Raw genomic sequence first — 24,828 nt, 5'->3', positions numbered from 1 at the left:
GTTTTCTTCTTGATTTAATTGTTTTCTTCTTGATTTAATTGTTTTCTACTAAAAGTAGAAGTACCTGAAACCTGTGTATGATGAGACTGTTACGAATCTGAGTGTCTTCTAGACTGTATTGCAACCTGAAGTTAATTTTGGGAAACTATGTGGATTCAAGGAGACATGAAGTTAAACATCTGTTTTCAGGAAGTTTTGCTGGACTGTTGCAGCTCTTTTCCCTTCTTGCCATGGTTGTAAGTGGGGATTCACATAAGTGAAAAGTGTCACCTACAGGCTTTATAAGCTTTTGTTTCCTGGAGCTCAACATTTTTTGCTTTACCTCAGAAGGAATTCTCTATGTTCCAACCTTTTGTGTGAATATAAATAAAAGAATCAGTGGCTTTTATTTGTGGAAAATGTTTAGTTTGCCCTGCACTCACCCTGTTAACTTCATTCTCATAATGATTTTTCTCTATTCACACTGATTCAATTCAGATTTTGTTTTGTGGTATTTGTGAGAAAACATGGAATTGAGAACCTGATTTTAAAGTCTGAAAAATGCCAAGTTCTTGGTCTGACAAAATTAATATTTTAAGAGGATTACCAGAGTGATATGAAATATCTGGGAACTCATACTACTTCACTGGCTGGCTGTTATTTCCTATACTCTTCAGTGTTTTAAAGGGGTCATTGTTATGATAAGTTTATTCCACAGTATTTCCTAGTGCAGTTTTGGAGTGGATTTGGGAGTTACTAAGTTTGAGTGAGTAATAACAGTGCAGCAAGGCCCAGTGTATCTGACCAAAACCAATGCAAATGGTGTTTTGTTCTTGGTTGCTATGTGGCCATTCTCTTTCCTTTCCTGTCATTGCCCAGAGAAAAAGTCAAGAGACATATGCTCGGATTATTTTTTTCCCAGTTAAGCTCTTAGAGCTTTATAAATGAACTAAAAATAAGAAAAATAGTTTTTGGCTTTTTTTTTTCCCCCTCTTGTCCTGGTATTGTATATTTTTGACACTTTAAAATAAAAATAAGCCATTTTTAGAGTACCCAGGTTTTAGTACTGGAGTTCTAATTGTTACTGACTTGATAAGAGCCTGGAAAAATGAAATTTTTCTTTGCAAGAAAAAAAGTAATTGATCTTGTAATTATTACATCTCTAATGAATTTCTGCAAATTCTTGTCTTTATTTTAATTTGTCAGACAATGAAAAGATTTTGTCAGACTTTGGGACAGCGTTTGTAACAGCCTGGAAAAATACCCACAACTACAGAGTATGGAATAGCAACAAGCATCCAGCTCTTGCAGAGGTAAATTCTAGGTAAGGAAACTTTTTTGTATTTACTCTAATTCTGGGCAGTGGTTTTATGAAGAAAAACATATCCAGAGTCAGGAGAGGTGAAACTTGTTCAAGTTGATTGTCCGCTGCCCCCAGCTACAGAAAGTTTGTCATTCCTTGGGAAGCGTCCTCAGATGGTTCTCCTTTTTATTACTTAATCCCACATGTACAGGGAGTAGCTGTGTCCAAGGTTGTCACTGGTGGGGATAGAGGAGAGCTGGCTGTTTTATGTGTAGTTTCCCTGAAATATTCAACAGTGCCAGGCTTGGTACCAGTGTTGGCTGTGCATGTGTTTTGTTTAGTGTTACTTTAGCATTTGTTTAGTTTTGTTTAGTATTACTGTACTGCAGGGAGTTTTGTTTGCTTTAACTTTGTCAGTTGCTGTAGTCTGAAAAAGGTTTTTCCTTAGACCTACAAAGCTCTTTTGGTCTACTTAGGAGATGTTTTTTATTTGCTCTGTGTTGCTGGAAGGAGGTGCTTTTGACTTAGTGTGAAAAGGTTGTTAATATCTCGTCCGTAAATAGAAGACATCTTACAGGTAGTTCATGAGAAATCTATTGCTGAATAGTCACTGCAACCCAGACTTCTGTGAAGTGACAGAGTAGTACATCTCCAAAATATTTTTTAAATTTTTTTTTTTTTGTTAAAGCACAGAGGGGAGTACAGCTAGTAATTACAGATACAGATTCATCTTGAAAAAGAAATTTATGTTTTCTTGGGTTTTTCCTCCTCTTCTAGCCATCCATTCCAGGGACAGTACTCTGTATCAGATGTTAAGTTAAGATTGTCACAGTAAGTACATAGTACCTTGATTTGTATTTTTTTTAAAAGTGTGGTCAAATATCAATAACTGTATGAGTGTTGCTATCATGAACTAGACAAGATAGTATTCTAATTGGCCATCTTCATGAAACTATACTCAATGTTCTCTCAAAACATCACCACATCTAAAGATGAAACATTGGCCTGAAATAAATAATAATTTAAAAAAAAAGGCTAATGCGCTATTTTGTGTTGGACTTTACATAATAGATTGATTTTCTTGCATTGCAATTATGAGGCTTTTGTACGTGTATTTTTAATTTGTCAGCTAAAGCTGTTACAACTTCTGTCAGTGATTTGACGTTAGATCTCACTATTAGGAGACCGCAACTTTTTTTTTCTTTCTAATTAGCTGTTTTTTAACACTGCTAGTACAGCATTGTTCTAAAACTCAAAGTTCACTGTATGCATACTGAGATGTGGTTCAGTTCCTTCAATTTACAAGTTACAATGAGTTTTTTGTAGTTTCTTATTGACCCAGACTCAGCTGAACTGTGAGTTGATCTCAACTGCTGCCTTTAGAATTCCAGCCTAAAATTCAGTGGTGCTTGTTTTTTCCGTAGCTGTTCAGCTCTAACTGAAGCCAGAATTCAGCCTGGGGTTTAAGCACCAGGCAAAAAGGATTCTTTTCTCACTTAGCTGTGCTGACCATAAAACAACAGTCTCTCTTCTCTCTCTTATTAATGGATGATCTTTCTACAAAGACTTAATTTGAAAGCTCTGGAGGTATCTGTAATGTTGTTCTGGTTTTGTCCCCTTATGTGAAAGGAGAGTTACTAATTCTTCTGGGTAGTGTGAGATCAATGTAAAAGGACCAGTAGTTCTTAGTGTGCTTCAAATAATAAGTATTTTTGCAACGGTGACTTTATTCTGCAGGTGGGACTTTGGTACCAGATCCTCATCAAAATTACTTGCCTTTGCAAACTGAGCCTAAACTTGGTGTATTCTGTTCTTTCTGCTTTTTCCATCTACATTGAAGATTTTTGGAAGTGGGAAAAGAATGTGGCCTGATGTTGAGTTTCACATTAATGAGTTTGCAAAGCCTGAAATGTGGACTTGAAAGTTACAATTTAAAACTAAATGAGATTATTTTCAAGTGATTGTACTTTTGCAGTAGAACTGATTGCTTTTGTGCTTTTCTTTCCAAATGATGATAGTGTCTGTCATTTTCTTGCATTTCTTTAACAAAAGCATGAATGTAAACTGTCCTTGATCAAAAAGTTAATCTTAGAGACAAAGACACAAAGAAAACTCTACTTAGAAAAAAAAGGACTGATCAGTTACACTTACTGTTCTGTTTAAAGGTTATGTATTGGAGCTAAGAATTCCCAAAACCACTGCAAATCTGACTTTGTAATTCAGATCATAAATGCGTTTTGGTAAACGTTTAGGAGAGATTGACTGAGTATTGGAATGGGCTGCCCAGGGAGGTGGTAGAGTCCCCATGCCGGGAGGTGTTTAAGGAATGACTGGACACAGTGCTTAGTGCCATGGTTTGATTGACAGGGTGGTGTTCAGCCATGGGTCGGACTCGATCTCAAAGGTCTTTTCCAACCCGATAGAGTCTGCGAAAGGTTTGAAGTGTGCTGTATAAGAATGAACCACTGGGTGTTTTGATTTCCTGTCCTGCTGGCAGCATCTTTTCATCCTCTGAGAAGCTTGCCTAACTGATCTCTGCGGATGAGTGCAGGAATTGGGCTTGACCATATACATGAACTATATATATGTATGCTCTGTAAATCTGTGTGTAATGACACATACTTTAACTAGTTTATTTACACCTGGAGTAATAAGAAGTCAGTCACCTAACAGTCTTCAGTATCTCTCTCTTTTTTAGCTCAGTGCAAAACAGTGAACGTGGAAAGAAGATTGGAAATGTGATGGTTTCTACCAGCCGGAATGTGGTACAAACGGGAAAAGCTGTAGGTAAGAAATCTATTTAAAATCAGTTTACATCTAAGGCAGATCCTTTTTGGAGAAGCATCCCATTTCTCAGTTGTATTTTGTTTTTGTCTAAGTGTACTTTATAACATGCACAAATCAGAGCAACATTTTGAAGGCTAAAGCTGCTGATCGAGGCCCCATATATTGTGTAATAGTGGAAAGAGAAGCAGCTAGACAAAGAAATTAGTGTACGTTCCTTTTCCAGTTTACCCAGAGGTAAATATGGGAAGAGAGATGTTCAGGTAAGAGATCCCATGTAATTTGGTAAATACTTTGACCATACCACCATCTGCATTGAGTTATTCTCAAGTTTGATATCACTTTGACTGAAACTATACAAAGCTGGTTGAGATCAGAAAAAGTCCTTGTGTCAGTTTCTGCAGATTTTGAAGCAGTCTGTAATTTTCTGGAAGTCACTTGTTGCATTTGAACAGGGCCATCATCACGGTGTCATCTTGCAGTGTGAGATAATGGGAGTTCACTTGTTTAAGGGTCTGATAGTTGTTTGGCAGTAGCTGTGCCAAAAATTGTTTCACTTTCTCTTTTATTCTGTTGGAGTCTGTCTTTTCTTTTTGCTGTGGTGCACTCTGGCCAGGAGTGCCTTTCAGCCCAAAGTCTACCAAGCCTTCCCAGCCAAAGGACATCATAGGCCGTTTCTGCTGAGCTACTGTGTTCAAGTTCTTTGAATATTTTCTGGCACAGACTCTGGAATTGGATTTTAAATCCCAAATTGGACAACTAATTGAGTAATTTTTAAATTAAAAAAAAAAATATTTCCTTGTAGCAACTCAGTAAAGATAACACTTCACTACTGATCTTTGTTTTGTATTGCAGGTCAGTCTGTTGGAGGAGCCTTCACAAGTGCAAAATCAGCTATGTCATCCTGGTTCTCCACTTTCACACAGTCAACCCAAAGCCTTGGGGACTAAATGCTGCTTTGGCAGAATGCTGCTGGCTATTTCAGGTGCAATCTTTCTCTGAGCTGTAAAAATACCACTCCAAAATGTAGGAGGGGAGATTAACTACCCAGGACCAAAATAAGGTATATGTTGCTTGCAAGCAGATGTGGAATGTCATTATTCACTTTCCCTAGAAGTATAGAAGAATGGTGTCACCATACAATGGGATGGCATTTGCAGTATATTGGTTATATTTAAAATGACTACTCTTTAAAACTGAGCCTTTATAAAGACATTAGCAAACAGGGCTTGTTACAAGCCAAATGTGTTTGACTTTAGATTTGTACATTTTCTTGGATGTTGAAGATATTTATGTAAAGTAGTTCTATTTTTCAATCCAGATAGCCAAATGTTTGTGAATTATTGTTAGAAATATGCAGAATATAAATAATAATAATTCCTCTTTTAGGCTGGATTTGAGAGAATCTCTGCAACCCTTAAAGGGTGGAACTTTCATGCTTTTACCTGCAAATTAAAATCAACAAGGTGTAGAGTAAGACTCTGGCTGACAAGGGTTTTTTTTTCCTCTATCCTCTGTATCCATGTAGAGTTGTTTGAATTAATCTGTCTCTAGATCTCTAGTGTTTCCAAATCTGTGTGACAGTTGCAAAATCAGTAGTTTTTTTCAAGTCATGCAGTAGACCTTCATATTTTTACATATATTTTAGCTGAGTTTTTCCCCTGGGATGTGAATGGGATTCCAGTTGGAGAGATCTCTTCAGGGAAAGTATTACAAAGCATTTCTCCCAAATTGGGATTGGATCACAGACAGTTTTGTGAGGTCTTGCTCTATTAGGATGTAATTACAACATTGATGTAGTTGCATACATATGAATATGAAGTACTGAACCCACCCAAAACTAGCACAGTAGCAAACTCTGCGTGTTTTGGGGCTTTTTTCCCCAGTAAAGTTATGAGGACTCTTCCAAATGAAAATCAGCTATGTGGATTTTCTGTGTCGACTCAGGGAACGTGCTGTTTGAATAATTGCTTTCTTCATAAGGAAAGTAACACTAGAATTGAGAGAAACTAGAACAGCTCAGTTCATATCCTTGTGTGAAGAAATATACTAGTTTATTTGAAAAGATGTGGCATAATGCTGTATTTCCAATGTACCATGCATGTGGTGTCTTCTGTATGCAAGTGTATTGCACTTCCCACATTTCTTGGTTCCAAGGGAGATTATTTCCTGTTTTCTTGCAATGTGTGTGCCTCTCTATGCCTTCTGACATCCCCACATGTTGCTCTTAACATTTTCTACATTACATTATCAAGTGTTCCAACTTTTGTGTATCAAAAGGCTCTTAGTTTATTGCCTCATCAGTATCTGTCAGCATTTTGCCGTGTTCTTTTCTGGGGCCAAGATTTGTAGTCATGGTTATTTTTCCTGTTCCTCAAATAAAATGGAGCAGCTGTACAAGAGATAAACAAGAAGGCTTGAATGTTTTTAAGAAATTGTGTTTTAATTCCTTCTGTGCATTTATAAAGCTAATAGAAAAGACACACTTGCATCACGTTGTCACTGTCCAGCAACTCGGTTGTCAGTTTTTTTGCTTCAGTGATTTGAAAACATGGGATCTGGTTTAAAGCCTTCTTTTAATTTTTTTTCCAGGACAGACTAGATAGAATGACTGTGGAAAACCTGAAAGTAAACAGCTAGTTTGAATAGTTTGATTTGAGAAGGGCAGAAAGGCCCCTAAAGCTCTACTAATTTATTGCTTCTGACACACAAGTAAGACGTATCTATCAAACTGCAGCTATTGCTCCTGGTCTCTGTGTCTTTGTATATCTCCTAAAACTTCTGATGCTCTTTTCTGTTTTATTCCACAACTCTGTAATAGACATTTATATCTTTTCAAAGACTAGGTATTACTTTATATGCAGTGAAGTAAGACTAGAGCTGTTTATTCGTGGTGTGTCTAGAGCTGTTTGATTCAGCATGCAGATAAGAAAATAACCCAAAATAATCACTTGCTTTTGTGAAATGACTAACGTATTATCTGCTGTTTGGGATTTAAGTGGTCAGGGTCCATGTTGTAATGAAGACTGAAGAAAGGTCCATAAGGGATTTAAGTACCTATAAAACTAACTTCAGCAACTTAAGGCATACCTAGGTAGATTTAGGCTTAGGAGCTCACAATGGTGAGTTCCAGAAGCCAGGCAAGTGGTTGGTATTTATGTGTACAAGCTGTAGAAGCAGGACCTTCAAGGATCCCTTTTCAATATCCTTTGTCTTTGTCACCTCCTAACCTGAGGTTTCTCTGTTGAATTCTCAGCTGCTCCAAATTTATATGGCAAATTTGTTAGCTCTTGGCATTCCCCTTATTACCACAGATCCCCTCACTGGCCTAGGGGTTTTAGAAAGCTGACCTTTGTTTGTTTGTTTGTTTTCTGGTGGATTAATCTGAGGAAAGACAGAACAAGGTGCCCTCATCAGCTGCTTGTTGCTTTGTACAGTGACTCTGTTGTGATACTCCACAATTTTTCTCTTATGGCCAAGAAAAGACCAGACAGATCTTTCTCTGCAGCCTTTTTCTCACTGTCCCAGCTGTCTTTGTTGTGGAACCAAACATACAACCTGATTAAGAGTATTTTCCTTTCTTTACAAATGACAGAATAAAAAACTTACATTACTCTTCAGTCTTTTTAAGAACTGGTACCCTGCTAGCAAGTTGGACTCAGATTTAAACTCAGATTTAAACAGTGATTAAGACTCATGGAGAGTGGGTGGAGATGAAGGGATCTTCATAATTAGTTGTCTTCATTAACATCTACGTTTGCTCTCCAACATTTGCTTAAGCTTACTTTTGGGTTGTAGGAAGGCATGCAGCCACTGAGGTTCATCTAAGCTCATGTAGTTCTCTTCTTAATTTAATGCTTGTAACCTCTTTAGTTAAATCCAATGCAAATGCAAGTTATTTTCCTCTCCTCTGTTTTAAAATTTCCAGTGCAGGTATTATTAATTATTCAGAAAGATTTAGGCAGTCGACTTCCATTTCAAAAGCCCTGACATCCGTTTCTGCTCCATAAGAAACAATGGGTCCTAAGTGAATTGGTGACAGTCCATCTAATCAGTCAGCTGTGAAGGTATTGTTACAGCTCTGTCGTGATTTGATGTTGCAAAGGTATTTCTGGCTGTCAACATGCAGCACACACTGACTTACAGGTAACACAATAGCACACCTCTCAACTTTCTGTCATCATAGGCATCAACCTCAGCTTTTCATATGAGCCAGCATTTGAGGAACTGCCTGTTGCGCAGAGATATGAGATGTAAGTCCCCAAAACCCCACAAGATTTAAGTATTGCTGACCTTATATTTCATTTGACTGACGTGTTCAGCATCTTTCATCAGTCATTTTCATGTCATAACCTTAATTCCTCACATCAGTTTCCTCAAATGTCACAATTTAATTAGAATTTTTAGGTCAGTGTTCTGGTACATTGCACTTGTTTGACTTTGTACTTCTGTTTTAAGCACCTTTGTAATTAAATATAATATTTTGCATAAATGAGCTTCTGATTTCCATACAAATTATTACTAAGCAAAGAAACTAATGTGGCAGTATTTAATTGTAGAAGTGAAGGTGTGAATGCAGTTTTTAAACATAGAAACTATTGCTTGATAATTGAACATAAAAGTAATGTATTTGATTTTTCTTGTGCTGCTTGAAAAATAAAATACATCCAGCCTGTTAAAAGTTCTGTCTGCTCAAAAAGCTGTATTATTTTAATAAATTAATTCCACCAGAAGACATCTGCAGGCATCTGGTTTTGATATTGGTAGCTGCTTGTAATTCACTGGCAGTCTTTTTGAAATTTGTCTTCCATTTAAACTGATTATGGATGCTGCTTTTTGCAAATTTATGGCAAGAGGATCCTCTAGTGAGACTTTTTATTCTCTGTGGGGTGCTGCTTGTTGTGAATTGATTGAAGTCCTCAGGAGGTCACAGACCTCTCTTACATCGATAAGAATTTCAAGTATAACTAAAATTTTGGTGTAGATTTAGCTTCAAAGTAACTTGTAGTTTCTGTGGATTGTGACATCTGGTCAAAATCAAGATGCTGTGTAAATTAATTGCTGCACATCCAGTTCTCTGCCATAGTGAGCTGTTTTAAAACTTCAGAACTTCTACTGCAGCTGTCACTGTACCTGTCTGAGAACAATTTGATAAATGGGTGCTTCCAGAAGGAGGAAACCAACTGCCTTGGGTAAGATTTAGATGTAAATTAGACAAAGGTTATGTCTAGAGAATGGTTGCAATTCCCTAAAATTTGTTAAGGTTTTTCCAACTGTGTGCAAGTAGTTGTGCAAACACACTGAAAGATAAATTTACGTTGTGTTTTTTATGCACTGCAATTCCACTTTCTTGCAGGTGTTTGGTTTTCATTAAAAAGGGCAACGTGGAGAGTATTCATTAAAGGGAGAAACACTACATTATTGTGTTATGATTAAAGATGTATGACAAATTGCTTCATGGTGTTCTGAGTCTTTAATGCTGTATTAGAGAAGGGACTGACTTAAAAAGCAGGCACAGAGCTTTACTTGTGTGATGTTTCTGGTCTTGACCCCATTCCTTAACAACCATCAGAAGCAGTGTTTGGATTCATTAAAAAATATGGAAATGGATCTCTTCTGTCAGTTAAATAGTGACCCTTACTCAGATTACCTTATTCCCTGTAAAATGACATCATGTGTGCATAACGTGTGTGCATCTGTACACAGGTGACTTAATCTCAGTTGGGATGGAACTTGGAAGTCTAGCTGTCTTGAGTCAAAATTGTTTAATCCATACATTGCTCCTCTTGTAATAATACCTCAAAATCAACTAATAAAGTAAGGGTTGTTTTTTTTTTTATTCTCCACCTGAATTTATTGACTAATATTGATGAAAGCACAGTTACTGTTGGCTGTAACAGTAGCAGAGAACAAACAAGAAAAGAAGATTTTGTAGGTGAATCCAGATCACCAATAATGTGGCACTGCTTTCTGGAGCATAATCAAGCAAGAATGTTTAGATTAAAGGAAGAACAGATATTTGAAGTGAAGGCAGATGTACAGCTATCATCTTGTCTTAAAAATAATATGGGAATTAACATCACTTGCATACTGTATGAAGTAGATGGGAAATACTGGAGAAAGGAACTCAGTTGATTTCTCATCTCTGAAGAAATGCACACAGAAACAGTGGAGAATTTACAAGTCCAGGCATACCAGAAAGTGGCAAAAAATAACACTGAGCTTAATATACTGCCTGATCTGACCTGTGGTTACTGGCTTTGGCACTGTGAATAATTTGTGTGTATATGGATTTTGCCATGTGCCAAAGAGCTGGCTGAAGCATATGTCAGCTCTTAAATTTTGGAAATTGTTTCGTGGTTTTTTTCTCTTCAGAAAAAACGTGTTCAGCATTAAATAAGCTAGCTGTGCTTCTTGGGCTTTCCAAATAAAATCTCAGCATTGAGATTTATCTTGATGTTTAGCACAGGACCGGAATAGTCTGTAAGGTCTACATGACATCACTGCCTTTTATTGTTAGTTTATTTTATTGCCCTGTTTACTGGCTCTTTGGTCCTATTAATGCAGTAGAGGGTCCGTGTGTATCCAGTGCAGTTCCCTGGTTGAGAAGATGAAGTCAGATAATGCTCCAGGTGCCCAAACTTCAGCACTTCAGTAGTGGCATGTGTACAATGCCTAAACTCTTCCTTTGCTGAAACAGGGTGCCTGGTGTCACAAGTTAGACCAGGCCCCAGAAGAGCTGTGTGGTTTACAGGAGCTGGCAGAAAAGCTCACACACAGATACTTCTCTTTCACCTTCATGCCTCTTCCTTCTTCCATGTCAAAGGCTCTGTGGCTCAGTACTGACCCAGGTCTTGCTCTAACCTCCTGGTTCAGGCTGTTCACTGACCTCTTCCATACTGGAACCTGGGAGGTGTGTGAAGATGTGCAGATGCCATATAGGCTGGCTCCTGGCATCAGGAGCCACCCCTGCATTTTGTGGAGTCTGCTGATACTCCTCCTCTGGGTTTATAGGCTCTGTAAGAACTCTGCCTTGCTGAACTGTACTCATGAGAAATGTTGTAGGGAGGAGGTGTTTTAAATACTTCTGAAAGTGGAACTAAACACAATTTTGTGTGGCTAATGTTAAGCATGAAGTGGAAAGAAACTGGTTTTAAGAGTGAGCCTGCCTCATTTATAGCTCCTTTCATGTAGGGATCCAGAGCCAAAGCCAGAAAGCAACTTGAACATAGCTGGAAATGGGAAACAAAGGAGGAAGAACACTAGTCTGGCTAATAAGTTCAGTGGTCTGCAGGTTTGTCCTTGGGTGTCCCTTAGCTGTACTGCAGTGTGGCAGGTGCTTGTGCATCTTAACAGAGGCATTGAGAAGTGAAATAAATACTGTGAAAAATGGTAGTGCCTTAAATCTTAAAAATAACATTTAGAATGTTATCAAATTATTTTGCCCCCAAACTTAACTATCTGTCTGATCCTGTTCTCTGTAAATCTTGGCACAATTCACTGTCCCAGGTCTGATCGTTTACAACAAAAATTAAACTTGAAATTATGTATGTATATAAACAACGGCAAAAAATGATTGAATGCATTAAAAATTAGCAGAGGCCAGATCATTTTTTTTATTACTTTAGGTAAGGGAAACTGAAACTCTGTAGGACTGACTTAAATTAGCTTTACCAGAAAAGAGGTAAACTTTATTGCAAATGTAGAAGAGCTTGAGGACCCGAGTTGATTCACTGAAACTTGTATGTAAATGTACTTCAAAGCCAAGTACAGGCTGAATAGGCTAAGATTAGGCTGAAGCTTTGTAGTAAGACACTAGTCAGATCTCCATGAAGGCTTTAATCATATTTGCTCTATTTATGAAATGAGAACTGCATATTTTCAGCTGTTGTCTTTGTTCCTGCAAAAGTCTTTCTCTAATTCTACCACTAGTGACCACTTCCAGGCAGATGACAAGGCTTTGCCTGCACAGTTTCCTTCTTGAATTATGCAAGGAAAGAATTTAGACTGGAGAATAGCATTTACCAGCTCTTTTCCTTTGGGGATGAATAGTGGCTCAGCAACTAGTTGTGTAAGTAAACTATGTCTTTAGCAGTCACTGGAGAACTGTTCACCACTTGACTAGTCTTGTCTTTAAATGCCTTATTATTAATAGCAAATATATTTTAAATAAGGTACTATATAATCTTGGGCCACATAAAATACAAAACATACAGGTAACATACAGAAAAAAATATTAAAAATGTAGATGAGCAGGAAGTCACATAGACTGTCTGTATTTCAAAAGATGCTCCTAAATGGATAAAATCAAGTTCTTCTAGGTTCTGTGAGGCAACTGTGACTTAGAACCACTGCAATTTAGTATTTCCTATTTAGTAATTCTTATTTTCTATTCGAATTCACCCCTTTTTTGTTTGTTTTTCCTTCTGTAAGAAACTACACATAAGATTTTAAACTCAAGTCGAAAGTTCTCAGTAACAGAACGAGCCCACTCTGCTCCTTCATTAGCTATAGATCACCTGCACTTAAAACACCAAAGCCTTTCCTAAAGCCTAATGGAGCCTGGTAACTGTAGAGTGAAGTGAGAACCAGCCATAGAACTGAGCAGCCAATCCAGGCTGAATTACTTGGATACAGCTCATGTTTTTGCCTGAGGTATGTGATATTCCAAACTGCATTATAAAGGAGTATCTCTTTCTTTATATGTATGCTCCCTTGCACAGGCTTGCAACATGAACGCAGTATAAACAGACCTATCAGCAGGAGCTCCTGAGTCACCACACACCTCTTACCTAAAAAAATGTGGGTGTTAAAAAAAAAGTTTATGTAATGGTAAATGCAAACATGTTATGTCACCTTCATTAAAAAAAAAATTGGTAGCTTGCCCTTGTTACGCTGTCCCATAAATCCTCACATGGCACAAAATGCCAAAGCACCCAGAACAGTTTCATATAAGGGAGCTTTCTTATCTAAAGTCCCTTTTCTAGTCAAAACCTTTAATAATTGTACAAGACAAAACTTTGTAAAGCCCCTTGGGACCTAGCCCAAACAATATATAGGTGTTGTCTTCATTGAAGGCTGCAGCTGTGTTTACTGCACTAAGAAACAATTAAGGAAAAGCCAGCAACAGTCTGGACAATGGAGTAAATAAATTTGCTCTTGAAGACTGAAAGTAGGTCTGCTATCTTCTGAAATTACAGAAAGCATTCCTCCTTAATGCCTGCTGTTCTTTGCTTTCAGTAGGGCAGAATTGGTGCCATGAGTGCAGAAGTGCTGATTTACAAAAGTGGTAGCAGGGGATTCCAGTCCTATGTAATCCTCAGTTTGACTTCAATAGCTAATTTCCAGCTTTTGCTGAGTAGTAGTGAGTACCGTCAACTTAACATACTCGTCTCCAAGCTTTTCTCAGCTTAACTATTTCTAGCTGCCTTCAATAAGCTACTTGCTACAAGTGTGCATGTGGTGGGAGGGTGGCATAGCTCTATTTCAACCAAAAAGCACACTCAGGCAGTTGGATTCAGTCTTTTTTAATAAATTAACGTCATTCAAAATACAGTGCCAGAACATGATGCAGCTGAACATGCTAGTAAGGTTTGTCATGAAGCACCTGTGTTCATGTTAGGTTGGCGGCACCCCGCTACTGCTAGTGGTTCCTGGGATTAATGCCAGAGCAGCACTAGGCATCTGCTCTCCTGCACACACAGCACAGGATATTCCTGAAGTTTGCTTCCCCCCCCCAAAGTAAAAAACCTGACAGCTAAGGGATATCTATACACAATCACACTACAGTAATGCTTGTTATTAAATTAACAGAAAATAAAGACCTGGTTAATCCACACTAAAACTTTGTTTTACAATGGAAAAATACATCAGCAGCAGGAAGTAATATACATGAGCCAATGTTACTGTAATACAGAATGTGGAGGCATTTACTGATTAAAGCCCCACATAGACCCGCACTATGAGGGCTGGCAAATCCTATTGCAAGCCCAGCAACTTAAGTCCACACCTGGTAATCTACCAGCTGCTTGGAAGACCTGTATTCTAAATAGACAGGTATAAGTTAGTGAAAATAGAATACATGCACCTCATCATACAGCTTGACTGAACCTGCAGTCATTTTGCCCAGCATGTTACCATACAACGGAAGATCTACCCTTCCTACCACAGGTAGATCCATGGGATTTGTTTCTTTTTCTTTTAATGGCATTACTATACCAACATAGATATTAGTATTTAGTAAGTGCAGCACAGTTCTTTAATTAGGCCACACTGACAATTATTTAACTAGCACTTAAGTAGAATATCCAGAAGTAGTTAAAATGTAACTGGAAGATACTTTGAAAAGAGTTGTGACATCATCCTAGAAACAATAACTACTTTTTTTCTGAAGCTAATTTTCCTGAACCGAGACTTTATAGAACTAGAATTAATTCTTTAGACAAGTCAGATGCTTAAGCTCATGATATACATATATTTTTCTCAATTATCAGATAATAGTATTTGAGATTATGGAAGCGTATCTGCTCATTTCACTAATTCACACTGAATGGCGGCAAGTGTTAGGTAGGGCATAAAAATACAACTCATGAAAGACAGCTCTGAGATTTCCATCCCCAGACCTGTTCTTTCACAGCCATTTATTTCTTTTATCATTTTGTAACTGAGCACAAACTCAGTTGTGCAGTCTAATTTGGGAGCTATACAGGTGGTAAAGTAACCATCTCCCCATCCAGCTCAAATTCATCAGCTCCATCTGGTGAGAAGAGATACGTTGGAGGTTTCCACGGGGACTCTTCAAGGCAAGATGGATACAGCTTTCCTACAGTGCACCGGAAGTCTTTCCCTAAGTCCCACAGCACACGTTCTGATATGTGCTGCCTCAGGAACCAGCGGTCAAGTTCCAGGTCATACTGATAGGTGGCATACTTGGCTCTCTCATTCATGTGGGTCTCCCGTATAAAGACACATAAGGAATTAGAGATGACAACGGCCCTAACACACGGGTCGGAATAGCGCTTGGCAGGGATATTGGCTGCCATCCTCCATTCGTTTTTATTCACATCATAGATCTCCACTGTTACAGAAGAGCCATCCACAGTACTGCTGGGGAGCCTTATACCAGAATTGCTGGCAATGTGCAGTCCTCCGATATAGAATATCTTATCGCCGAAAGCAGCAGCTGAAGCGAAACATCTGCTCGTTTGTCGCATCGCCATCTCCACCCAGGCGTCTGAGCGGGGGAAGTAGCAGTACATCAGGTTGTGTGCCATGACGTAGATGCAGTTGTGAACCGCCACGGCCGTGCTCCACTGCCACGCGCAGGGCAGGGGGCTGACCATGGTCCACTCATCCTTCTCGGTGTCGTACCTCTCCACAGTCCTCCTGTTGAGCTCCCCGCCAACGCTGTCTCCCCCGATTGCATAGATGTATCCTTCACAGCACACCAGGGACGGCTTGATGCGCACAAAGAGCATCGGCGTCTTGGGGAACCAAGTGTTCTGCTGCGCATCAAACCAGTAAAAGCAATTCACAGTTCTGAAGGCAGCCTGGAGTTTGCTGCTTTTACTGTGATTGGTTTTTGTGTTCTTCAGAGGAACCTGCCCACCTGCTATATAGATGTCATTATCAGGAGTTACAAGCGTCCCAACCTTATGCAAGTCAGCAGGAGGGTTGCAGAGTTTGTAAACTTTCTCTGCCTGTGGGCTGTAACAGACAGAAGAGTAAAGACTACCAGGGTTTTCAGCAGCAGCTTCAATGAATATCATCATCTCCTCTTTTGTCATGCCAAGTCTGGGCTTGAAGAATTTGGGCATCGATTTGTACAGTCCTTGCACCACCACTGATTTATCATTAGGTGGCAAGCCTTGAAACCAGGCTCTCTGTGTTACTTCTGAAAGTGCATCGATCCGGATTTGGCTGAGAACAGAGGACAAATACTGCGAGCGTGATTCCGTGTTGTACTCCAGCCATAACATAGCAGCCTCACGCACTGTCTCCTCCTTTTCCACGTTTAAATTGTCACTGCTTAAAATATCTATCAGTAGATCATGTGACAGTTGCATGAAAGCCTCCTGGTGGTACACAGCTGTGAACTTGTGCTCCACCATTCTTTTAGCACTCTGTTTTAACTCTTCACAGCTGAAGAGATCAGCAAAACTTAATAGACGCACACAATTTTCTGCATTAATTTTTTTGATTAAGTATTCTCTACATCGTTGTAACACATCATCTACCTGTAATGCAAAGAAAAACACAAAGTATTACACATACAATCTATGCTTTCATGTAGCACCAGCACATAAAAGTACCTGCATCTGGTGTTGAACAACACAGTTCAGGCCTGGAATACTACACATACACAAAAATACAGCAGTGACTCACTCAACTGCTTCATACAGATCAAGTACACAACGTGATTATGTCTGCTGGCAAAACTAATTTTCTAAATGTTAGAAGTGCACTGGTTTTCTTCCAACCTTCCAAAGTGACTGTCATGCAAGGAGGGATGGCTACATGAAGCAAATTTGGCAAGCAACTGCTGTCTATACTGAGTGAACTGAACAAAAGTATGTTGAAGTGACTAAAGAGGAAGGTCTTTTAAAAAGGTAAAGAATAAAACAGTTCAGGGATTAGAAGCTGTTATTTCATCCTCTAAACATTCCTACCTGTAAGAAGCAGGCAGTTTCATAGAGCTGCTCTACTGTGCTGTCACTTATTGCCAGGTTACCCGTGTATGCATAAGTGATGATGATCTGCAGAGTGGCTGCATCCACATTCCTCAGGTGTACATGTGTTTGTTTGCTCTCGCTCAGCCCGCTCATGAACATTGCTCTGAGGAGAAGCACACATATTAAGACAAGGATCAGCAGTGAGTAAAGTAATCTTAAACAGTCACCTGTAAGCCTTTGGTGATTACACTCCTAAAGGTGAACAGTCCTTTTGCTGGCCTGTTTACAGGTGTTTAGTATTTACCTTAGGCTAACATTTGCTATTTAAGATAAAACATTTGAACAGAACAAAAGTACCATCAGTGCCTTCTGCAGAAATTCTTTATATTCTTGCAAGCTCTTCTGTGTTAATCAGCAGAGGGCTCTAATGATTTTGGAGCTTTAATGATGCAATTTAAATCTTTTTCTATGATAGGTGGTAAGAGGGAAGAAACATCCTCCAGAAAATACCACTGAAACACACACAGCTAGATTTTAGATTCTAAGACAAAAGCAGATTTGTCATGGACTGAGCTAAGTCATATCAAAAAGGATGCTCCTCTGGGAGGAGAAGAAATGGAGCACGGACTAGCACTCTATGAATTATTTCTTATATACCATTCATTATAACATGCAGTAAACTTCAAATATGCAGGCAAAAATCAACAGAAAAAACTATCAGATGTAGTCTGGGAAAAAAAAAGAGCAAATATTTCCATTACATCTTCCTGAAAAAGACTAGAAAGGCAATTTAAAACATGGTTATTGTTTCCTTAATGCTTTACAAACCTCTTGCCCATTCTGGTATTTTAATTGTTACTCAGTTAAGAATGAACTGGAATCTGGTACTATAAGCCATGTACTTGTCAACTTGCTTAAAATAGGGGACATTGGTTTCAAGAGCTTTATACTGATTCAGGTTTGGTATTTATGGTTGTGCTAAAAATTCAGTTCAAGGCTCTTTATATTTATTTGGGCTTTTTACTTAGGAAACCAGGCATGAGAGAAGTTAGAAGGGACAGTGGGTGCACCTTTTAGTCCTGCTTATGGCTGCAGAGGTGAAGGGGACATGGAGATACACTCCCTAAGTAAAGCCATTCCAGAAAGCATCTGATACAAAGACAGTATCCAATCCCCATTTCTCTGTCTTCTTCTAAGCTCCTTAACTCAGGGCAACTTGCATTTTAGGATCACTGACTAAGTGAGTATCAACTTGCTGTGCAGTGATTTAAAGGTAAGCAAGAGGGTACAAGAGGGTGGGTACAGAGACTCCTCTCCACAGAAAGACTGGCTCTTGCTCACACGCTGCTGAGCAGCCTGTGCTAGAGCAGGGCTGCACATCCTTCAGACACAAAGATGGAAGGTAAGCTGGCTGCAATCACACACAATGGCTGGATCACACTGAAAGATGCTTTGCTTTTCTCCCCCCTCCTTCAGGGCTATCAATTTTTCATAATAAAGCTAAATTTAGGAAGCTGAGCATCTTTTTGTAAACCAAAGTAGAGAAGAAAAACAGAACATGACAAAACCACAAGTTTGATACTTCTTTTAACCAGTGCCAAAACATCATTTCATAAATAATAAACAAACACATATGAATAAGAGATTTGACTGCACATTCTGATGCAGCACACTGGGTGGACTCATGACAGCTTTCCAACCTTATGATTAACCACCCACATTAAATCTGGCCATATTTCCAGTGGCTGTTATTTTACAAATTGTTGGAACTATGTCATCTGCACAGGGCCAATGGTAATAATTATTATCTAGTGATCACACAATACTTGTTGCTAAAAATTGGACCAGATTCATCTGAGATGAAAAAATAAACACACAACCCAGCAGGGACAAAAAAATCTGTGAAAGTAATAAATTAATCCTTATACAGTTTTCTACAAGAAAGGAGACAAACTACAGAAAACATTTCAGATGTGTTCTGCATAGTGAGCCTATCTCAGGAAAAGCAAATTTGTAAACCTTCCTGTGATTAAACAGGAAAGAAAAGTTATAATCCCTCCACAATGCATCAGGAAGGTAAAACATGCATGGTTGTCACCCTGACTAGTTTTAAGCTTCAAAATTCCTTCCAGACAGGCAGATTAATTATACTATGTTGCCAACAAAAAATGATTAATCACTGCAGAAAATTCATGGTGCCTCATCATCCAGGTCTTACTATAAAGGTATTTGCAAAAAGTGGTAGCACTCAACGTATCTTATTAATAAAAATGTTTTAAAAGACCAAAGCAGGACATTTGGAAAACAAGAGCTGCTGAACTAAAAATTCCAACCGTATCTTGGAGGGGGCATGAAACAAAAAAAAGAACCCAAACCACACACAGAAAAACTCCTCTTGCATTGCCACAACACTCAAGCAAGGGAAGAGTTTCTGGCTTTGCTGAGCAGAGAAAACCAGATGATACAGAAAAGAAAGCCATGAACTTGCACAGCAATCCCTACTTTTAGCAGATGCTTCTACTAAGAAACTACAGTTAAACATGACAATGAAATTCCTGTAGCCAAGTCTCAGTAATCTCTTGTTATCCTACCTTGGGAAATAAAATCAGATTAAGTATTTTAAAGATTAAGTGTGAAGAATAAGAAGTTTACTAATTATTCAGACTCAATTAACTCCCTAAAGCAAATGAACCATCACGAGTGTGGTTTTTTTCCCCCCACACTTACTGTATAAACTACAATAACTATCTAGAATAAGTCCCAGGATGCTAGAAATTTTATTTTACTCTGTGTTGGAAAGTAAGGATATTTAGGTTTTTTATTTACTTCACTGATCTTTAAGTCTCTGTAACACACTGTTAATCAATTACTATTACACTCAAAACCAGGTACCACAGATTTTATAGCATTTGAATACTTACCTGAAATATGAACTGCACGTTGCAAGAACCATCTTATGGCAGGGAAATTCAGTGCCCTCAACAATCAACACTATGTCAGTTAGCAACTGCTGTTCATAAAAGAATTTTAACTGCTCCAGCAAGGATACAGCATACTCTGTATTTATCTGCCTCTCGTCCTGGGTAGACATGACTGTATTCCATTAATATTTCCAGGACCAGAGAGAAAAGTCAAGATCTCTTCACCAAAAAAAGGTCAGTTGAGTGTTTCTGAAGTAGCCAGGAAAGAAATGGCAGGAGGTCTGTAGCCTTCAGAAGTGATACTGATAAAAACGGCAGTGTTATCTTGAGCTGCTGAATCAATGTTTGAGACTTTGACCTCCTATTAGGTCATCATGCTTTGACTTGATGTCCCAATCTGTTCAGAGACTTTCAAGAGTGTCTGCAGAGCTCCCGTTGAGATCTATGACGCAGCAAATGAATGAGCAAAAGTGAAGTCTGAGGTAGATTTTGTGGTAACATCTCGTGATCAAGGGCTGCACTTGACTGACTGAAAGCAGGAAAATAAAATTAATTTACATATTAGCACATTTTGAAAAACCTTTCATAGTTACCCCTTAGAAGTAATTCTCTAATAAACATTTCTAAATTAGTACTCCATTACTTGCAATAAAACCTTTCTGAGAAAAATATTTAAACAACAAAGGTATCAAAGAGAAATGAAAAGCAGAGGAGTTTGTACATTAATTCTCATATGACCTGGACTTACAAATTAAAATAATTTATTTTGTCAACACAGCTACTAAGGCTGGAGAGTTAAAACATTCAGACTTCATTCCTCCTCAAAGAATTACCCAGATTTCCCATTGAGTACACCTGTGAATTTCATTCAACCATTGATAAGATAGCCACTTTTTTTCCATTTCTATATTAAACAGCAATTTTTTCTCCTTCTTTGTTTTTGTCTACCTAAAGCTTATCAATACCAGGCCACTAAAAATATAAATGCAGTAATTTCAACATTCCATCACTTTCCAACTAAACTCTCAACATCATCATCAGCCTGTTTATTTCACCTTTGGCATTCTAGTAGAGATAAAGCAGAACTAGCCTAAGGAATAAAAAAACCCCCCCCCCCCAAAAAAACCCCCTAAAAGTCTATATTTCCAACGCTTATCAAATTCATCTGCTCCATGCAGAAGGGCTTCACCTATTAATATTTCAGATTCCCTTTTTTTTCCTTCTGAGTAATTTCCATACAGCTAGGTAAGCTTCACTGCTGCAGATGGGAGAGAAGCAAAACAAGGAAATAATAGAAGCAAAGGGATGCTGGAACAGCAGGGCTTAAAACACCTACAGTGGCTACCAAGGCCTATTATCTTGTTTGGACATTTCTCCTCCTCTTAAAAATGGGGTCAGGTTTTATTTCACCTTCCACATGAACACAAAAACCTAATTAAGAATGGGATAGTTGTGACAGTAAAATTAACATGATAATGGGCACCAGAGTACCACAGCTATCAAATGCTTACAGATTTATTTAATCGTGACTGTTCTTCTGCATCCCAAAACTGAGGAATAACCAGAACATGTTTGTCTTATGTCTGAGATACCGCTATCACTACAGTTCATGATGAACAGAGAATGCAGAAACACTTGCGTGAAATGACATTCCTTAAATTCCACACAAAAATACAAGATTTAGTGTAAGACAAAGGCTGTAGAAATACCTGCCAGCCACATCGAAGATCTACTATTTCAACACAGCCCTGCCTGTAAGACAATTCAGAAGCAGCTGTCTTTCAACATTCACTCACTTGAAACAGATATGCTTAATTAATGCCACTTTAATTACTACTAATTTAGTGTCCCTGATCTTTTTCTTTTCCAATGATAAATATACACAAACAGGAATTTCAAACTCTTAGTTTTCCCTGGTTGTTTAACTGGAAAAGAGTTCAAAAAGTCAAACCCAATGCTCACTGTTGAGGTGAAGGCAGTTTTAAGGAAAACAGAAAAGGCTTCAATACTTGGGGGAACGAGTAGATACTACTGTGTGCTACAACAACAGATACTAGCACAAGTCTCCACTGAAGACCTTCAAGTTTCAGGTAACCTCTGAAGTCACTAAACCATAAATATATCAAGGATATAGAGATACTGCTCCATCTAAAGCAATGACCTTCTGCCTCAGGTCACAGCTTCTTTCCACCAAGTTAGTGTGCATCCCGTCTCTGCGCCACTACCCACTCTCCCAGTACTCTGAGAACAGCTCACCATGCAACCCAATCCACTGACAGATTTTGCACTGAACTTTAAACGGCTACAAAGACACACAGACTTCCTAAGTGCGTTAGGCCCACAGAAATAAATAGCTTGTGGCTCTGCTGGTATCCTGAGTCTCTCTACAGCATTGTTTTTCCTGGCTTAGGAGTAAAGTTTCAAGAACAATACAAGCCGGTGGATTAAGCTCTGTTTGGGCAGAGCATCAGTAATACTAAGCTTTAGCAAAAGAACTCACTGATACCCTAACTTCCTTTTGTGATGTAATTGTAAAGAATATTTCTTCAGAAACAGGAGAAAAAGAAGAAAATTAATATGCACTGGGTTCAGTCATTAGGTACCAGAACAAGTCAAGGATGCCATGAAAAAATTGATATACACCTGCTAGTGAGATTAAAGACATTTTTGGCAGCTAACTGCTGACAGTCAATAACTGAAAAAGCAGACCTGTTCAGCAGAAGACAAGTTGAAACTGTGAAATTAATTACCCAGCTCAGGCACTACCAGTACTTGGTTACTAGGAGGGATATTCTGGGTTACAAACCAAGCAGTTTCAAACTTATCATACTAGGTAATAGCAAGGGGGAATGTGAGTACTAAAACTGATTAGAATCAATTATGTAAATTGACACTCCTAGCCAATAGATCTCAAAGATAAGAAAGAAAGGAAGAAAAAAAAGGAGTTGGAAGCTCTAGATTTTTGAGTAATGTATCAAATTTGCATCCTTGGCAGTGAGAAAGAAATAGGTAATTGATGAAGCAGTTCCAGACTTGGAAGTTCTCCTCTCTTCTAAAGCCATCAAAGGTGTCTTTGATAGCACTGTAGTCCAGAAAACTGAGGACATCAAGGAGATTCTAACAAGGCAACAATGTGAAATTTCACTAAAAACAAGGACAGATTTGGTCCTACAATGTTATGTTGAAAATGATTATTCACTTGGAAACTACTACTATTTTCCATACATATTATGCTTAGGAGGTGAGTTACAACTTTGAGGTAGGTGAGCTTCTGAAACTACACAGAAGCTAGTGACTAGAAGTGTCAGACTCCATGCTAACAACATGTTTGGTCACAATGCACTCCTGTTTTTCTGCTCCTAAAGGAAGTTATACACTAAAGGAAATACCTGCTCAGAAAGAAAATTAGCACATGATAAACCAACATCTTAAATTGGCAACTGGACTTGCACACTGAGCACATGTAGTTTCTATCCCAAGGGTGTTTCTGTTTTGTGGGAAGACTTGATCTGTGTTGGAAAATTAACCTTTGAAAAAAAGTGGGCCATGGATGTCTCCAGTAAGATCCAGCCACGTATCCCGTATATACAATTTTTTTTCTCTGAATTCTAGTACATTAATGAAGCTAGTCTGTTTTATTTAACAACTTAAATCCCAGTTTAAAAGTATGTGTCATTTTCTTAAATATTCACTATATGACACTTAACTATAAATTCAAACATTTCTACATTAAGAAATTAATCATTAACATGGCTTAATTAGTTGTAAGTTGGTTCCTGAAAGGTTAAATCTTATAATGCATATCATACTCATGCATATAAAATTTATTCTCAAAGCACAACAGTCACTAAACTAAGAAAGAGAAATTTTAGGATTTGCACCAATTCTGATCTGTTTCATAATCACATGACCAAAACAAAAAAGCCTGCTTCAGGAAAGAAAAAAACAACAACAACCATCTGTCTAAAATGTAGTCAGAAAATACTAAATAAGCAGCAACATCTTTTCTTCCTCTTTGGTCTGTTCCTGAGAGATGCCACTTACACATCTTTGAGTATAAAGGGCCCTTTCTACTCAACACACAAAAACAATTAGGAAAAAGGTGTGACACCTATACTCAAATCATGAGACTACCTGATGTATGCATCAGAGGACATTAAATACTAAAAATTACCTATTCCTCCAGATACATTTCTGAGAAACTGAACTACATTGAGTGTGCATTTTAATAATCTCTTAAATACATAATCTGAACGAAATTCAGCCCTAGGTGTGCTCACAACAGCACACGGCCTTTCAGGCCCACTATGATCACACAGTAGATATACACGATATAGAAAAGCCCAAGCTGGGGCTTTGCAATAAAACCTCTAAAAATGCACATACTAAGTACAGCACAAATACATTTCAAAATCGTAATTAAAGTTACTTCAAAAGCACCAGGTATTTATCCCGTTCATAGCAGAAATAATGGTAAAAGCTGGAAAAATTTTAGGTATGCAGATGTACTAACTTCAAAGCTATACCATGTGTTTATTTAGTCCAGAAAAGCTTATTAAGAGTTATGTGACTCTTCAAAGCCACATATGACCACAGAAGCCCACCCTCGGTCACTGCAGGTACCCACAGTGAATATATACACACAATTAGATCGATCAGGAGGGAACGTAGGGGCAGCTACAAGGAACGGCAATGCCACTACACACTGCTGCTCTCCTCCAAGACTTCACGGTGTGTGTCGCTCCGAGCGCTGCCAACACAAACACCGAGGTTTCACACATCCCCACCTGCTCAGCCCAAGAGCAGCCCCACTGCCCCCCTATCCCCCATCACAGCCCCGCGGTCGCAGCCCCCTCCCGCCTGCGGGACGCGGCGATGTGGGACTAGGGGCGAGGAAACACATTTCTTCCCTCTCCCCGATGCTCAGGTGCGCCGTCCCGTCCCTTCACCGCCTTAATCCCTTTCCTGCTTCCCCCAGAAGAAAGGGAAGGCACCTTCCCGCTCCTCCAGCACCGCCGCACTCGGGGCTTAGGGACGATCCCGATAGTCTCTCCTGCTCCTCCCGGGTCTGCCGGGAGCCGGCGCTGCCCGAGGGCGCGGAGACGGCCCCCGCTGCCACCTCCAGCCCCGAGTGCGGCGGTGCTGGAGGAGCGGGAAGGTGCCTTCCCTT

The 24,828-nt window shown here is 38.9% G+C and overlaps 2 protein-coding genes across 2 annotated transcripts in view; one reads left to right on the top strand and one right to left on the bottom strand.

Annotated features, from left to right (window-relative positions):
• The window catches only part of AVL9 (AVL9 cell migration associated), a 41,704-nt gene extending 32,185 nt beyond the window's left edge, over positions 1-9,519 (top strand). Inside the window, exons 13-16 of the mRNA XM_042043348.1 lie at positions 1,186-1,303; positions 2,060-2,113; positions 3,981-4,069; positions 4,922-9,519. Coding sequence (XP_041899282.1) covers positions 1,186-1,303; positions 2,060-2,113; positions 3,981-4,069; positions 4,922-5,016 — 356 coding nt within the window. The 3' untranslated portion in view covers positions 5,017-9,519. The remainder of the gene's footprint in view (positions 1-1,185; positions 1,304-2,059; positions 2,114-3,980; positions 4,070-4,921) is intronic.
• A 4,058-nt stretch (positions 9,520-13,577) lies between these two features.
• On the bottom strand, positions 13,578-24,737 carry KBTBD2 (kelch repeat and BTB domain containing 2). Its single transcript, XM_042043349.1, has 4 exons — positions 24,653-24,737; positions 19,659-20,187; positions 16,735-16,900; positions 13,578-16,302 (listed from the first exon to the last, which is right to left on the bottom strand). The coding sequence occupies exons 2-4, from the start codon at positions 19,826-19,828 to the stop codon at positions 14,767-14,769; spliced, it is 1,872 nt and encodes a 623-aa protein (XP_041899283.1). The 5' UTR covers positions 19,829-20,187; positions 24,653-24,737; the 3' UTR covers positions 13,578-14,766.
• Between the last annotated feature and the right edge of the window lie 91 nt (positions 24,738-24,828).

The sequence above is a fragment of the Corvus kubaryi genome, unplaced genomic scaffold (genome assembly GCF_017639235.1).
Source record: "Corvus kubaryi isolate FWS band 111438036 unplaced genomic scaffold, C.kubaryi_AGA036_p1.0 37398, whole genome shotgun sequence".
Classification (NCBI taxonomy): Eukaryota; Metazoa; Chordata; class Aves; order Passeriformes; family Corvidae; genus Corvus; species Corvus kubaryi.
The sequence above is the reverse complement of the archived record's forward strand: the minus strand, read 5'-3'. Positions and strand labels throughout refer to the sequence as shown.

Excerpts from the sequence above, each read along its gene's own strand:
- KBTBD2 (XM_042043349.1), bottom strand. The coding sequence starts at position 19,828 with ATGTCTACCCAGGACGAGAGGCAGATAAATACAGAGTATGCTGTATCC. Across the intron at positions 16,901-19,658 it reads ACGTGCAGTTCATATTTCAG|AGCAATGTTCATGAGCGGGC; the intron begins GTAAGTATTCAA and ends GCTTCTCCTCAG. Across the intron at positions 16,303-16,734 it reads AAACTGCCTGCTTCTTACAG|GTAGATGATGTGTTACAACG; the intron begins GTAGGAATGTTT and ends TTTGCATTACAG.